Source organism: Trachemys scripta, chromosome 2 (genome assembly GCF_013100865.1).
Source record: "Trachemys scripta elegans isolate TJP31775 chromosome 2, CAS_Tse_1.0, whole genome shotgun sequence".
Lineage (NCBI taxonomy): Eukaryota > Metazoa > Chordata > Testudines > Emydidae > Trachemys > Trachemys scripta.
This window is the reverse complement of record NC_048299.1, coordinates 145,875,253-145,892,100: the sequence shown is the minus strand read 5'-3', so window position 1 is coordinate 145,892,100 and position 16,848 is coordinate 145,875,253. Positions and strand designations below refer to the sequence as shown.

General features: G+C 46.6%; 1 protein-coding gene across 1 annotated transcript in view; it reads right to left on the bottom strand.

Annotated features, from left to right (window-relative positions):
* The window catches only part of AAK1 (AP2 associated kinase 1), a gene marked incomplete at its 3' end in the record, with an annotated part of 138,264 nt that overhangs the window by 24,069 nt on the left and 97,347 nt on the right, over positions 1–16,848 (bottom strand). The window contains 4 exon segments of the mRNA XM_034761770.1: positions 7,155–7,250; positions 10,745–10,861; positions 12,339–12,496; positions 15,117–15,346. Of these exon segments, the coding sequence (XP_034617661.1) occupies positions 7,155–7,250; positions 10,745–10,861; positions 12,339–12,496; positions 15,117–15,346 (601 nt within the window).

Here is a 16,848-nt window from a genome sequence, read left to right as displayed (position 1 = left end):
CAGTCCCTCAGACCTGACCTATACAGTGTTCGTACTGGTATAACTATGTTGCTTGGGGGTGTAATTTCTCTACCAGAATAGTTACACTGGTACAACCCCAGTGTAGATGCATTTGCACCAGTATGAAGGTGCTTTACATCAATACATCCTATTCCCATAGAGGAAGGGGGAAAACAAGCTATAGCAATAGAAGGCATCTTTATACAAGAGTAACTGTGCCCACACTAGAGTGGTTGTACTGCCTTATCGAACCAGGATAGCACTACCACATCTGTGTTTAGACAAGGTTTTAAGCAGCTTTGAAAGCCTGCTCCCTATGCTTTTTGCTCCAGTTTTGCCAACTCTAGCAAGTCTCATGATTCTTGGCCTTTTTTTTTTTTTTTTTTATTAAAGCTCCTGGAGTCTTGTCATTGCGGGTCTCTCAACTCAAAGCTCAAAACCCAGAGGGCACATAAGAACCCAACATTTGTTAGCTTAAAAATCTCAATTTTAAAGCCAATCCTGATTTTGTGCAGGGGGGGCGCATAACTCTTGATTTCCCCCCACACTGGGGTTGGCAGTACTGGGGGCACAGACACAATTGCAATTCAGCTGCTAGCTAGCTGTACCGTCTCAGAACAGCACTGATCACAACGGTGAGACTGTTGCTTTGACACACCTCTTGGGAAAAGAAAACACTATGAGGGCGTGGGGAGAACAGACAGGGAAGAGAGCCTGTCTACTTATTTGAAAAAAGGCAGAAGACAATTGTGAAGAGTTAGCTGTAAGCCTCCAAGAGCTATACAATGGGTAATTTCTCTTTAAAAAGCAACACTACTTGTTGGGCCACATGGGAATCTTAATAAACACTGGGGATCCGATCCAGTTCTGCTCATGGATACAGATGCCACATATATTCTTTCTCTGCCTACTTTTCCCCAACCACTCTTGGGTATTTAGATTGTAAGCGCTTCGGGGCAGGGACTCTCTCCTACTATGTTTTCTATAGTACCTGGTACAACAGAACCTGGTAGCAGTTGAGGCCTGTAAGCATTACTATAATGCAAATAAATATGTATCTAGGGGCAGAATTTGGTTCTGTATCATTTTGAGGGGAGGTGAGTTACTGTATGAAATTAAAGCTATGCCCTAAGAAAGAGTGGCAGGTTTGGGGGCAGGACAAACCCTCATTATCCTTCATGGATGGACAATACTTTTCTATTTCCAGGATAGAGGGTACTTAAGACTGAAGATAAAGGCTGAGGTCCATCAATGCCCATTATCTTGCAGTCACAAGAAGTCAACCAGGAGTAGAATAAGGGAGGAGGGGAGGGAGAAAGTGCAGCTCCCCCTTCTCTTCTGTAAGCACAGGTATGCTACCCCTGCTCTCTCCACCTGGACTGTTCCTTGAGAACTCCCCCATCCCCCCGTTTCAATCTACTGTAACCACTGACCTGACCCTAACAGATCATTCAACTCCACAGAGGAAAGAGAAAATAAGCCAAGATCCCTGCCAATGCAGCATGGCTGGCGGTGGGAAATGCATTTTGGAGGAGAAATTCGATTCAACCCATGCCTGTGAGTAAGAATTACCCTAGCTAAAGTTCTAGTCCCATTCATGCCCACAAGAGACCACTGATCATCAGGTGACTGTGTATTTCAGTCCTGAATTACTATAGCTTGCATTGTGTCAGTATGACCCAAGACTCTTACACTGATCACTGGGACCGGTCAAAATGTTTTGTTCAAACCACTGCCCTCCCTTGCAATGAAAGTAGCCTTAAAAAAAAAAATAATAATAATTTGTTCCCCCAGAATTTTTTCATTCTTTTGATGACAAATAAGAAACCCCCAAAGTCTTCAGTTTCCATTTCATCAGTTATTGTTACCCTCACACGCCAGCACTCCCCACTACCCTTTTTTCAGTGCCAAAATTGGGGGGAGGGGAGAACTAGAGAGAAAGGGGAAAATAACAAACATGAACAAAATTTGGAAAAGTATTTCAGTAGCCTCCTATTTCACATATTCATAAACGTTTGTACATCTAGGTATGTACGTTCACTAAAGATATGGATAAACATTCCAATATGCCCTAATATTGTGAGACTATGGAATTAAGGCCCTCATTCAAGTGCTTAAATGTAAGTACGTCCAGAAGTTTGTCCCTATTCAGCAAAAAACATGTGCTTAAAATGGACTGTTCACATGCTTGAAATTAAGCATGCACATAAGTACTTTGCTAAAGCGAGTCTTATGGGCTGTTTTGGAACAGACTGTTAGCAAAAAAAAGATGCATAAACTCGAACTGTATATACAGGTCACATGTAAAAATGATGCGAGGTTATTGCAGAGGAGGAATTTTTTTTTTCAAAATGAAGTAAAATCTGCCTTCAAGTTTCATAACTCAGTTTAATTTATGGCTTCCAGACTATCTTGTGCAAAAATTCACTTCCAATAATACAGTGGCTACTTGTTCATTGTAAGCTAGATTTGTATTGATAGGAATCAAATAGCCACACGCAGCAGAAAAATTAGCATTCTGATCAACCGCTCCATTATGATTAATCAGCAGTGAAGCCTGGAATAAGCTTATTAAGAAAAACTTGGCTCACTTCCCTACGCAAGCACAAAGAAAAACGTTTTCAGCATGAATATTTCATTTTCCAGTATTTTAACAGATGTTTTGCTGTATTTTTATACCTCGCTTGCCAGCCTCGCTTACCAGTTACATTTCCATTAGTGATTGTGCAGAATAAAAAGGGACGTGTTAAAGAAAATCCAATTTCCACTAGACTGTTGCTTTAATTTTTTATCTCTGTTTCTCCACTGGACACTGTTCCCCATTTTCCCTAGAACTATTCTAATTTGAGGAAACATTCTTAATGTTAAGTTATTGAAATGAAAACAAAACTCCTCAACTAGGAGACTGTGCATCCTTGGGGCTGATCCATGAGAGAAGGTAAGAGTACTTTCCACCGGCTGTCTAAGGCCATATCTTCACTGCAGAGTTAACTCATGTGATCAGAATCCAAGTTAACCGAGCCCAGGTGGGAGCAGATGCACTGCAAGCTCTGTCCAATTTACTGGGTCCTCCCTGGTGCTGCATTCCCCTGTGTGTGTTGCTGGGACGTCTGCAGGGGCAGCTCCAGGCACCAGCGCTCCAAGCGCATGCCTGGGGCGGCAAGCCGCGCACGGGGGGAGGAAAAAAGAGAGAGGGAGTGGCAGCCTGCCAGTCGCCGTAAGGGCTGCAATCAGGCAGTCTTCGGCAGCATGCCTGCGGGAGGTCCGCCAGTCCCACGGCTTCGGTGGTAATTTGGCGGCGGGTCCACCGAAGATGCGGGGCCGGCGGACCTCCCGCAGGCGCACCACTGAAAGCTGCCTGCCTGCCATGCTTGGGGCGGCAAAATACATAGAGCCACCCCTGAACGTCTGGGGGCGCATCCAATTATTCACTGAGCTACAGTGAGCTGAGGCGCTCTGTGATTCTTTCCCAGTGAATTGTGGGAGAACTTGTCTGTCCTTCCGGGAACACAGAGAAATTGTGGGAAGTTGTTGAGGGACTAGGAGGACTCAAGCGGTTTAGCCTACATCCTCACTACAAAGTGGGCACAATCCAGCCCATGTGAAAGCAATACCTGGACTCTAATCCTTTGCGGTTATGTCTACATAAACATTGAAGTGGTGATGTGGCTTGGGCTGGTGTTGTCAAGCCCACCCCACCCCCAGACCCAAGCCACAACATCTACACAGCATGAGCCTCACCAACAGTTGTCTGTGAACTCTGGCTGGGAGGCTCCTTTCCAGATACAGTGTAGACACACCAGCCAAGCACCGCCCAACTCAGGGGAGAAAGTTTTGGGTGAGAATGGGAGGCGGATTAGGGGCGACACCTGAAGCAGCAGCAAAGCCTGCAGTGAAGACAGACCCTAAGAGAGTTATTCCTGCAGCACAAGTGGTAGAGGCTCATGCTTTCAGTGCTGAAGTTCTCCGATCAAAATCTACTGGTGGGCCAAGCCAGCAAGGTGGTTAAAACAAATATTCTACAGCTGACCAATATTTGCTGTACTCTCCCTCCTTCCCACCCCTTTTGGAAAAAAAAATTAGCAGACATTAATTTAAAGCAAATGTTTATCAAGTGGCTGTGCTCTCCAACTGACCCTCGCCAGAGAAGTTAAACTAACTCAGTACGAAGTATGTAATCAGACTCTCTTGCAGTCAAATAAGGAATTCTAAAGCAATTTGTCCACACACATTTAAAGAGATTTATACACAAACAGATGCCTACAGGTAGCGCAAGTCTGGCTCTACTTGACAAAAGGGACTCTATAAAACGGTTGTCTTCCAACTAGATGTATCCACTCCCCTCATGCCTAAGCTACCTATACTTACTTAGCAGACATGTTTTTGCAGGAAGTACTGTAGAGGCAATACAGGTATGGGAGAGCGCGCAGGGCGCGTCCTGCCTGATGAATCTGTGAAGTTGACAGCCAAGTTCAAGTCCAGAATGCTCTTCACTGCTGACTTTAGAGACACAGGCAGCCATCTCCATTTTCAAATCGCAGGACAAGTTTGTGCCAGAAGCAGATAGAAAAAACCCCAGAAGCATGTGACCTGAGCAAATGTGCCATCAAAGTCCGAGAAGAAGTAGTCACTGTAGTCTGAACTTAACTGTTCCAGTAGTTAGAGCACCAGATGCAGACCGGAGCATGCATCCTGCAAACATGTACACCTATAACTTCATACATGCATGCAATGGATTAGAGAAGGCAGGTTTGGGCTCTAGCTTTAAATATGCGCCATATATGGGGCTAGCGCAGTCCAACAGCTCAGAAACGATAGACAATCCCTCCTCTGATTATTGTCATCAAGGGCAGGGTTGGAAGGCAATTTCCTTTTAATGGTTTCTATAAAGAGGCCTAAGAGCTGCCTGCAGCTAAGTCTACCAATGCTGCTTGCTGCATGGAAATTCAATAAGTAATATGAAAAAAAAGCTGGCTCAGCATGCTAGCCTCTGCCATTTGTGTTGTGCGTACTCTGCAGGGAGTTTAGCAACTGCTTCAGGCTGACAGGCCAAGAAAGAAAAACGCTTCCAATAGCATTTGGAAAAAAAGGAAAACACAAGGGGATCCCCTAACAGAATGGAGTATCAACTCTCGATGTGTGCTCATTTAGGAGAGGCAGGGTTTGGGAAAGTATTTATTTCTGTTGCAGCATTAAGTTCGCATGGCCCAAAATTTAAGCCCTGAAAGTGACCTAAAAGCACGGAGCTGTCACTGCTTGAGCTGTAGAGCCAGGTTCTGTAGTTGGGCCCTGTAACAGCCTCACATCCTCTGTGGATTGGACAGAGACAGGGATCTAGAATACAGACTAACCAGTGGGTGACACAGAAACCAAGGGTAACATTTTTTACAGTAGAACTAGTGCTAACCAACAAGCCAAAAAAAATAAAATAAATAATATCGACCATCTTGTAGAGGAGGTTCGAATTTAATATCTAGAAGTCTGAAATGGCTCTAAAATAGCCTTAAAAAGTATGATTAAATACCGGAGTATTCTTTAAATTACACTGGTCTACAATTTTTGAGAAGTCATCTGCTTCAGAGATAAAATGTGCTATTTATTATGTATTTTGATGTGCTGAATTCAAAGATGACAATTAAAACAACTGATTGGCTGCTGTTTCTAAGATATTTAAGGTCCTTTTGACGGTCATGGAACATGGAAACCCTAACATCACCTGCCAGGAGATTCCACTGCTGTAGTCTGGAGCCCAACAGCTCTGCCTTACTCTTGGGTAGTTCCAAGTCCCTGACAAGGTCATTCAGTTCACCTTGTGCTATGAGGTGTGGTTCAGAGGAGGAGGATGGGAGAAAATGTGGGTCCTGTGACATTGATGGTTCAGGACCAGAAGTTTCATCCTCTTCCTCGTCTGACTCAAGTGAGAATGATTCTGGTGCATCAGGAACCGGCAGTCCTTCTCCGTGGGGTACTGGGCGTATAGCGGATGGAATGTTTGGATAATGCACAGTCCACTTTTTCTTCTTTGACGCACCTTTCCCAATTGGAGGCACCATGCAGAAGTAACAATTGCTGGTATGATCTGTTGGCTCTCTCCAAATCATTGGCACTGCAAAAGGCATAGATTTCCTTTTCCTGTTCAACCACTGGCGAAGATTTGTTGCACAAGTGTTGCAGCATATGTGTGGGGCCCACCTCTTGTCCTGATCTCCAATTTTGCAGCCAAAATAAAGGTGATCGGCTTTCTTAACCATAGTGGTTATACTGCGCTTTTGGGATGCGAAAGTCATTTCACCACAAACATAGCAGAAGTTACCTGCACTGTTCACACAAGTATGAGGCATCTCTGCTCACTTTGGCTAAACAGAAATGTGTCCCTTTGCAAAATCAAACACTGACAAATAAGAGAGCACAACACGGTATGATTTCTAGAGCAGATATAGGGCAATTTGTTCAGCAGAGTGATGTAAGCTTCGTTATGATTGCCCCATCCATGACTTCTAGGAATAACATGATGCAATTCATATCATGTATGACGCAATACCAGCTTCAGATTGCATCATTAATTGTTTTGCCTAAAAAGCAAGTACTGTCCAAACTCAGTCATAGATTTATTCATAGATCCCGTCAAAGATGTATTTTAGTCATTTCTGGTTTAAATTGAGATCCCTTCCCTTTATAACTCATTTATCCTCCACCATTCCCAAGTCAAGAGTCGTATATACTGACCCAATAGCATATCTTGAAAACTAGAGCCAATCAACAATTTTAAGCATCATTTTCGTTCTCAGTGACCCAGAATTAGTCAAGTTTGACTACATTTATTTCAGAAGCATTTTGGCTGTAGAGCAGTGTTATTGTATAAACTGAACCCTTGAAATAAGTTAGAGAAAAATTCCATTATTAGTAGTAGTATCATCATCTCAATAGCACCCCAGGATTGAATCAGGAATGAGAACTCCATTGTGCTAGGGGATGTATATCCACCCCCCCCACACCTACACACCCCTACTAGGGCCCATTTCCAAAAGGTGAGGAGCATTTGTCACTCAAATCCTGCAAGCTTTTGATATAGGCCCCAATTTTCAAGTTTCCCAAGGTGCAAACCGGAAAGTGACAAATATTGATATTAAAACTCCACATTCTGTTCTGGTTACCTGGTGTGTCGGATAACGGAAGAGGAATGAAAGGATCAGGCACAGCTAGAAGCGGAGGGCTAGTGTCCAGACTCAGGATGTCTTTTGTTTTTTCAGCTGGACAGGCAGCAAGAAACAAGAGGAGAGAGAAAGAAAAAGCAAACAATGTCAAGCAGAAAAAGTGCAGCACTGAGACACAGATAGATCTTAAAAGATTTAAACCATGCCTGGGGAAACATGCTTATTTTGTTATGGAAAAGTTAGTAATAAGACCACCCTGAGCAGATCCATTGTGCTTTTAAATCTATACATCTCAAAAGTGCTTTTCAAAGGAGGTACTATTATCCCCATTTTACAGGTGGGGAAACTGAGGCACAGAGTGATGAAGTGACTTATCCAAGGTCACCCAGCATCAGAGCTGGGAATAGAACCCTGGTCTGCTGAACCCCAATCCAGTGCCAAAACCACTGAACCAGACTGCTCCCCGCCCAGCCCTGGCCCCAAATTCACACTATTATGCCATCATATGCTTCTCATGCACTGAGACACGCAAGTCAATTCACGAGCACTCCCTCATTAGCACTCACTTAAGAGCAAAGAAGGAAAAGAGATGGTGCTTCCACCGGGATTGGAAACCTCCAACAAAACTTCTGAGAGGCATGCCCAAAACAAAGCAGATCTTAGTGCAGGGAAGAGTCTATGGAGGTAGGAAACTTATAGAGCGCAAAAGCCAAAGAGATCCACAGAACAACGCCAATTCTTTATTTCTATTGTAGTAGCCCAGATCAGGGCTATACAAACAGAAAGCGTGGAGAGTTTCTGCCCTGAAGAGTTTACATTCTATGGATAGAAGACAAAAGGTGGGAGAAGGGAAGTGATCATCCAAATTGTACTGATTGAGGAAATGAAGTAAAGAAAGAAAATCACCCAATATCTGCGCAGCGGCAAAGCTCGGAATTAAACCAAGGTCTCCTGAGTCCCAATTCAGTGCTTTACCCGCAAAACCCTGCTTCCTCATGTAATATTAATACTAAGCTTGTTTATAGCACTTTTCAACCAAGAATTTCCAATGATGTAGCGAAGACATTGAGTCAACACCTCCCAACCCTTCAAAGCAGGAGAATATTACACTCATACCTGTGTTCAGACAGCTGAGCAAGCTACAGTGTCATGGGAAAAAGTCTAGAAACTTTTGGCCCAAGGCGAATTAAGGACACTTTGTACCTGGAAGGACACGGCCTTACGGGATGTGTGTTAGGGCATTTAAATAATAAACAGAGGACCAGCACCTCAATTGGTATAAATTGGCATTTCTCCGTTAAAGTCGATGCAGCAACACTGATTGACACCAGAGGCAAGTCTGATCCAGATTGCGTCAAGTGGCTAGAGGAAGTTAACTCACTAAAGCGTCTTCTAGTTATTCCGCAGCTCTCTAGCTACTGGGTACAAGCCACTTCAAAGCTACTGAGCTCTATTATAAGCTTCTCTAAGTCTCACTTCTATTTAGAAATCATCTTAAAGTTGATTTCTTTGTTTTCTTCCTTCCGAGTAATTAAGATTCTAGGGTGATCTAAAATCTGACCCAGCCCCATAACCTGGTGCTCTCATTAGCACATTCCACGTGCTCACAGCTAATTTACGATGCAGCAAGACTGTCTGCTTGCCTTGAAGCTTGCTGACCCCTGTGGAAGTTTTATCCCAACAAATCCAGTTTTTAAATGGTAAAAAGGTCAAACGTTTAGCTCGGCATTTGAGCCTCCCTCCCACCGCCCCAGACATTTTGTTTCGGGTGGCTGTGGGTGTTTTCCAGAGTGCTGGGATTTTCCAGGTGCCCCCGCAGCCGAAGAAAGTGACAAGATGTGCAGTAGCATCCAGCCAGAGATTTCTGAGCTTGAAGAAGCTGGGTTGGGTTTTACTTGAGAGCAAGAGAAATCAATTTTTAACGAGGCCCTGATCCTGCAACAGCATCCACCCGCGCAGAATCCAGCACCCGCGCAGAATCCAGTGGTGCGCCACACCAGGCTCCATGCACTCAGATGCAGTTGCAGGATCAGGTCCGAATGAATTGCTGATCTGTGGAATCCACGCTCGTACAATCAGTTCCCACTTTTTCCATCTACCACGAGGTTTATCTAGTGTCCTTAAGCAACCTTGCTATCCTTCTCTGTGGCAGGGAAATGTCTTCCCCACCCACATAATTTTCCTCTTTGCTTAGTACAATCAGCATGTTTTTTTTCCCCTTCATCCCATGCCAAAATGACAAGTCTAGACAAGAGAAGACTGGCAGTGGGGGGGGGGGGGCGACGCGCCTAACAGTCTTCAAACATGTGATAGGTTGTCAGAAAGAGGACAGTGATCAATTGTAATCCACGTCCACTGAGGGTACGACAAGGAGCAATTGGCTTCAATTTGCAGCAATGGAGATTTAGGTTAGATATTAGGAAATTCTTCTAACTAGAAGTATCACAGAAGATTAGGGTTGGAAGAGACCTCAGGAGGTCATCTAGTCCAACTCCCTGCTCAAAGCAGGACCAACCCCAATTAAATCATCCCAGCCAGGGCTTCGTCAAGCCTGACCTTAAAAACCTCTAAAGAAAGATTCCACCACCTCCCTAGGGAACCCATTCCAGTGTTTCACCACCTCCTAGTGAAATAACGTTTCCTGATATCCAACCTAGACCTCCCCCACTGCAACTTGAGACCATTGCTCCTTGTTTTGTCATCTGCCATCACTGAGAACAGTCGAGCTCCATCCTCTTTGGAACCCCCCTTCAGATAGCTGAAGGTTGCTATCAAATCCTCCCTCACTCTTCTCTTCTGCAGACTAAATAACCCCAGTTCCCTCAGCCTCTCCTCATAAGTCATGTGCCTCAGTCCCCTAATCAATTTTGCTGGACTCTCTCCAATTGGTCCACATCCTTTCTGTAGTGTATATGGAAGCACTGCCCAACCTCCCATGATAACCTGTTCCAATCTCAGTCATTGGAGGTTTTTAATGACAGGGTTAGGCAAACACCCCTCAGGGATGATCTAGGTAGATTTAGTCCTGCCTCAGCATGGAGGGGACGGACTAGATCACCTCTGGAGGTCCCTTCCATCCCTATATTTCTATGATTCTATATCTCATCATAGCCACTCGAAGTGGAATCACCTGGCACATCTCAAGGAGTCAGGCAAGTTTTGACTAACAAGTTCCCCTAGCCCCATCCATTCCAGATTACATCTTCCAGTGCAGAACAGCTACTGTATGATGCATGATGGTTAGTAAGGAGAGGCTCTGACTTTCCTATAGACTTTAAGGGATTTATTCAGTGTTTAACTTCGTCCATTCATTCTGGATCCATTAGCCAACTGAGATGAACTAAACAGGTTTCCCAGGATGAGGTCTTTCATTACAGGGCATCTCTCAGTAGATGTGTCCCTCCTGCCATCCTTTTTCAATTAAGGTATCATGCCTGTCCTGTATGTGCTACTGAGATGCCCAAAGAGGCGACTGGCTGAAGAAACAAGGTCAGTCAAATGGATCTGGGCCTCCAGAGGGCTGCAGAAAAGCCACCACGACCTGTATTATCTCAAAGAGAGGCTCTTTCAGGGTACGCTCACGTGCTTACCTGATGCAGCTGTAAAGGAAGAACCACCAAAAGCATCTGCCTGTGTTGTAGAGGGAGCTGGCTGAAAGCCTGGAATCAAGTTCTCTGTGGAGCTGCCAAGCTTTTCTGGAGGTTTACCTGAAATTCCAGAATGTCGGATTACACTTGACAGTAGATTGCTCCCATTTTGAAGCTGATCTACATTTCTCTATTTAAACACCTATAAAATACCATGGCAGAACAGTATTTTTACTCATACTTCTTGCAAGCCATCATTCATAGAATATCAGGGTTGGAAGGCACCTCAGGAGGTCATCTAGTCCAACCCCATGCTCAAAGCAGGGCCAATCCCCAACTAAATCACCCCAGCCAGGGCTTTGTCAAGCCTGACCTTAAAAACCTCTAAGGAAGGAGATTCCACCACCTCCCTAGGTAACCCATTTCAGTGATTCACCACCCTCCTAGTAAAAAAAAGTTTTTCCTAATATCCAACCTAAACCTCCCCCACTGCAACTTGAGACCATTAGTCCTTGTTCTGTCATCTGCTACCACTGATAACAGTCTAGATCTATCCTTTTTGGAACCCCCTTTCAGGTAGTTGAAGGCTGCTATCAAATCCCCCCTCATTCTTCTCTTCTGCAGAATGAACAATCCCAGTTCCCTCAGCCTCTCCTCATAAGTCATGTGCTCCAGCCCTCTAATCATTTTTGTTGCCCTCCGCTGGGCTGGACTCTTTCCAATTTGTCCACATCCTTCTTGTAGTGTGGGGCCCAAAACTGGACACAATACTCCAGAAGAGGCCTCACCAATGTCGAATAGAGGGGAACGATCATGTCCCTCGATCTGCTGGCAATGCCCCTATTTATACAGCCCAAAATGGCATTAGCCTTCTTGGCAACAAGGGCACACTACTGACTGATACCCAGCTTCTCGTCCACTATAACACCTATTTTCTGCAGAATTGCTGCCTAGCCATTCGGTCCCTAGTCTGTAGCAGTGCATGGGATTCTTCTGTCCTAAGTGCAGGACTCTGCACTTGTCCTTGTTGAACCTCAGATTTCTTTTGGCCCAATCCTCTAATTCGTCTAGGTCCCTCTGTATCCTACCCCTGCCCTCCAGCGTATCTACCACTCCTCCCAGTTTAGTGCCATCTGCAAACTTACTGAGGGTGCAGTCCACGCCATCCTCCAGATCATTAATGAAGCAATGTAACTTAATCTGCGTGCTGCAGATCTGTATGCAGCAATGTAATGGATATACCATGATAGGCTCTGGCCCTGATAAGCCTACCATCCTTACTCGAGTTCTCCCTGACCTCACTGAGAGGAAGGCACTAGCAGAGGTGAGCAAGGGTTGCAGACAAACATTACATCTTGGAGGGCTTGTGCAGTATGCCACATGCCCAATTAAAGTAAGAGACAAAACTACTGGATGCACAATGTTAACAGGTTAGTTCCGCGGGTTCTCGCGCTCACAAGAACTCTCTGTAACTGGGACATTTCAGAAGCCTCTAGCTGCTGTCATCCCCCCACCGTTATGCCATTCCCGCTTTCCCAGGTCCAGAAGGGAGCAACGCCAGTCGCTAGCTGACACCGAAGCGCTCCTGTAAACTCACCGTCGCTCAGTTTTGCAAAGTCCTTGTTCAGCAGCTCCTCCGCCGTGAGTTTGGAGAAGTTATCGTCATCAAACGGGTTCCACGTGGAGACGTCCGGTGGATTGTAGACATTCTGCTGTGAGGTTCTAGGGGAGCCAGATGGTGTCGTGGATGCAGACCTAGAAGCATCCCACCCAACGGAAACATGAACATTAGTAACCAGGCAAGTCAACTGGAAATTTTCTGAGTGCAACTGGATGAAGGGGTTGCTTGAGATGGTGAAGGGTGGGGCTCAACAGCCCTGGGGCTCACTTCCAGTTTGTGTCTTGTGTTATTAAAGTACCTGCTTCAGCCAGCCACCAGCAAGGGATTCCCCCCCATGTATTCTGGAAATTTTTATCTCCTTCCTCTGCAGCATCAGGGATGGCCATGATTGGAGATGGGATTTTGGGTGGGGTGGGCCTGGGCTCTGCAGTGGCACCGAACATTCTCTCTCTCTCTCTCTCTCTCTCTGGTGTCAGCTGGCTGGTTCTCGCTCACATGCTCAGGGTCACACTGATTATCATGTATGGGGTCGGAAGGAAATTTCCCTCCGGGTCAAATTGGCAGTGATGTTAGGGGTCTCTTGACTTCTTCTCCAGCATCTGGGTGGGGGTCACTTGCCAGGATTATCTGGGTACATCTCATTTAATCCTTTTCCTGCCATTGAGGGGCCTGGAGCACTGGTGCACCTTAATCCCTCCTATTCTCTGTCTGTGGTACATAATAGTTTAGTCTCCTAGCAATCTCATTTCCATTGGTGGGTTTAGTGAGGAGGTGCTGAGTGTTATTGGTGGCCTGAGACATACAGAAGATCAGCTAGAGGACCTAGTGCTCCCTTCTGGCCTTAAACACTGTGACTCCCTGCAATGGAGGAAATCAGACCAGCTGATCATAATGGTTCCTTCTGGCCTTAACGTCTATGAACTTTTTGCACAAGTTGCTTTTCTTTTTAACCCACATTACGCACGTCCCTCAACCCAAGTCACAGCCAGGTCCTGGATAGCCTTCATAGGAACCAGCATTAATCTGCTATCATGGAAATAGCCAGGAGACCACAAAATAAGGGGTGGGAGGGAACAACAGAGCATTAAACCAACAGCTGCACCGCGGGTGCTGGTGGTGAGGGCGGAGGGGTTGGGGAAGACGGGCAAATAACAAAGTAAACAAAATGGTGGAGCCAAGCACTCCCATGTACTCCAGGGGTTGCACTTACAGTGTTCTATTTAGATTTCAGGGATGCAGGGACTGGGCTCTTCTGATCTGTCAATGTAGTGCCTAGTGTACTACTCGCACCGGGGATACAAATAGACACGTATTAGGGCCTTTGTGCAGCTGGAGCAGAGGTTTTCAAACTGTGTGGGGGCACGGAAGAACATTTGGAGAGCGAGCAGCAATGCCAGGAAGCTTGTGCCAACCCCACATGGTGGGGAGCGTGCGCCACCTCCACCCCCCAACTCACCTCAGCGGGCCAGCATCAACATCTGCCACGGCCAGACGGATTTCCGCTCCCGGCAGCCTCCGCACCCAGAGACCGTCGCACGTGCCTTCCCCCGCCCTGAAAACCCGAGCGGGGAGGGGCAGTAATTGGCCCTGCCCTAGCAGGGCAGCCTGGCCCGCTGCTGAAGCAACCTTGGCTGTGCCAGTCAGTATCTGTGTACTTGAAACTTCCAGGTGTAGGTAAATTAAAGCGGCGTTAAGGTCTCGGTTAGGTTTACGAGTAAGCTATCAAGTATACTTTTGCATGCGTCTATGTTTGTCTGGGTTTGGGGGGCTCAACCAAAAATCATAACTCAAAAGGGGGAAAGGGGCGCTCAGCTCAAGACGTTCGCAAACCACTGCTTTAGGGAACCCTGTCGAAATGCTGTATTGCAACATGCAATAAAAGACTGTATCCAACAGGACACGTGGCAGCCGCTTGATTTTACAGGTTTGATGGTATGGATGAAAGAGCAGATTCTTTGGGGGAAGCATTGCTGCATGTGCCTGTGACGCAGTAGCGAGTAGGGTGGATTGACCTGGGAATGTCGTTTAGTTTTACTGGGGCTGTCTGCATTGGGGATGGGAGAGCAGAGGATGACTTTAGGGGAGAGATGGTACCTGAGCCAGAAAGGGGGTGGGGAGTCGAGTCCTTTGCCTGGGAAGCTGGACAAAGGGAGAGGGGGAGAGAGCCTGCTGGTGGGGTTTTTGGTTTCAGTTTGGGGCTGGCTAGGAAGAGGCAGGGAACCCCAAGTCTGGGGCCTAAGATCCTTGCCCCCCAGAGGGACCTGGCTGAGGGGTCCTGGTTATATCTACAAGCCCTGCTTGAGACTGTGTTCCTGTCCTCTAATAAACCTTGTGTGTTACTGGCTGGCTGTGAGTCACGGTGAACCGCAGGAAATGGGGGGGGGAGTGCAGGGCCCTGACTCCCCCACACTCTGTGACAGTGCCATGTTCAGAATAACGGCCAAAGGATTGCTGGGGGTTCCGTGCAAAGCAAGAGCCAGGGGCTACTGATAACCTTCTTGCCCACCGTGTAGTCCACAGGGGGTGGGGGGCCCAGTTTGCTTGGCACATTGAGAGAGCAGAAGCAGTTGGAATTTTTTTATCCTCTGGGCAAGGAACAGGCTTTGGAGAGGCTTTAAGGCATGCTGCGGGGGAGGAGGGGGGGTACCAAACTGGGGTCCCAGATAGGCTGACTCAATCTCACTTTCTGGGCATTCCAGGGCAAACAGCTTCTCCCCTCCCTCCGTACCCATCATAAAATCAACAGCCACCTACTTGGACTTGTTGAGACTGGCCTCAGCAGCAGCCGCCTGCAGGAGCTGGGTAGATTTGCTGACTGGGACCCCAAAAACTGCGCTGTGCGTCACGTCGCTCAGAATCCTCCTGTGTCCCACACGCTGCGTCTTGGGGGAGGACGGAGGGGTGAGGGAGCCCAGCTTTTGCCCCTGGACAGCTGAAGGCGGTGTCGTTTGAGGTTTTTGCTGTTGCCTTATCGGGGCCTGCTTCTAGGAAGGGAAGCAGATGTACAAGCTATTCCTCCACGAACAATGGCAGGGTTTGAAGAATTACTGAACATCAGGGCCCTGACCTCATGTAGCATAATGGAGCAGGGGAAAACTGAAAGAGCCTCACTGACCTACAGTATTAGGGTCCCATTTAGACATAATCACAAGTGACAACACTTTTGAGCTGCGCTGGAGCTCTGGCAGGGAAGACGGATTCGGCGTGTGCTACTAAAAGAGAAACAGCAGCCGCCACAACCAGGCATAATGGTTCACAACCAGGGCAGAAAAAATTCACACTAGAGAGGCCAGAAGTCTTGTCGGCTGGATGGATGGGTTAGAGGTTGTAGCAGGACAGGATTAAGGAGCAGAATATCTGAGAGTGCTAGCTGTTTATCAGGGGATGGATCCCCATGGATTTAATGGGATTTCCACAGAAACCTTGGATGTAATAGTTTCTTCACCGCTCAGGATACAAATTTCTTCCAAAACAAGCCAGCCACATGCTTCAGTTGATTTGGGCTTGTTGTGTAACCATTTCAAGTCCCCATCCCAATACCCCCAGTGAGAATAGAACCCAGAACCTCCAACACCAAAACCCACAGCCCAGCACTTAAGCTCAAGGAACAATCCATTAGCTGGTAGCAGAGATGGGCTCCTATCTTCTGTGGCTCAGACAGTAGGGGGATACAGGACATAGCCAGCATGACACAAAACTATCCCAGAGCTGTGGGAGCCAACATTATTAAACATTACCGGAGTGTACACAGCTCAACCAAGGAACAAGGAAGGGCTGGAGAGAAGGGAGTGGGGTAACAAAGTATTTGAAAGGTCTTAACAGCAAAAGGGAAAGGAATTGCATAGGGAGGTTGAAGGGTGTAATGCTAGTCCCTAGCGGTTTCGATACAAAATGGAGACAAGATGGGTCAATTCTGAAGCCTTTGAAATAAGAACTTCAAAATGTTTCACAAAACTAGTTTCATTTTCTGACCGCGTCACTCCTGTGAGATACATATACACCCACTAAGAAGACTGTGATGTTCAATAATAGCATGATCTGTCACCACTTGGTTTCTAAGTCAGCCTGCCAAGCGCGACTTCACAATCCAGCTGTACCTCAATCCCGATTTTAGAAGGGAAAAACTGGGGTGTGGAAAGAGATAGGAATCTATTTTATTTCCCAAGTTGAGGCATTTCTGTTAAGTCTCTGCTCCAATATGCAGCAGCATCTTGGTCCATCTTCAACCAGGAAAGAGACATTTCCCTCTTTATTCCTCCGGAACAAAAAAAACAAAAAAAAAAGCACATCCAGCATGGAGTTTGAATGCTGCAGTGTTAGGGTTACCATACGTCCGGATTTTCCCGGACATGTCCGGCTTTTGGGGGCTCAAATCCCCGTCCGGGGGGAAATCCCCAAAAGCCGGGCATGTCTGGGAAAATTGGGAGGGAGGGCTGGGCCGGGGTCGCGGGGCCGGGCGCGCGGTGCCGGGCCGGGGTCCAGGGGC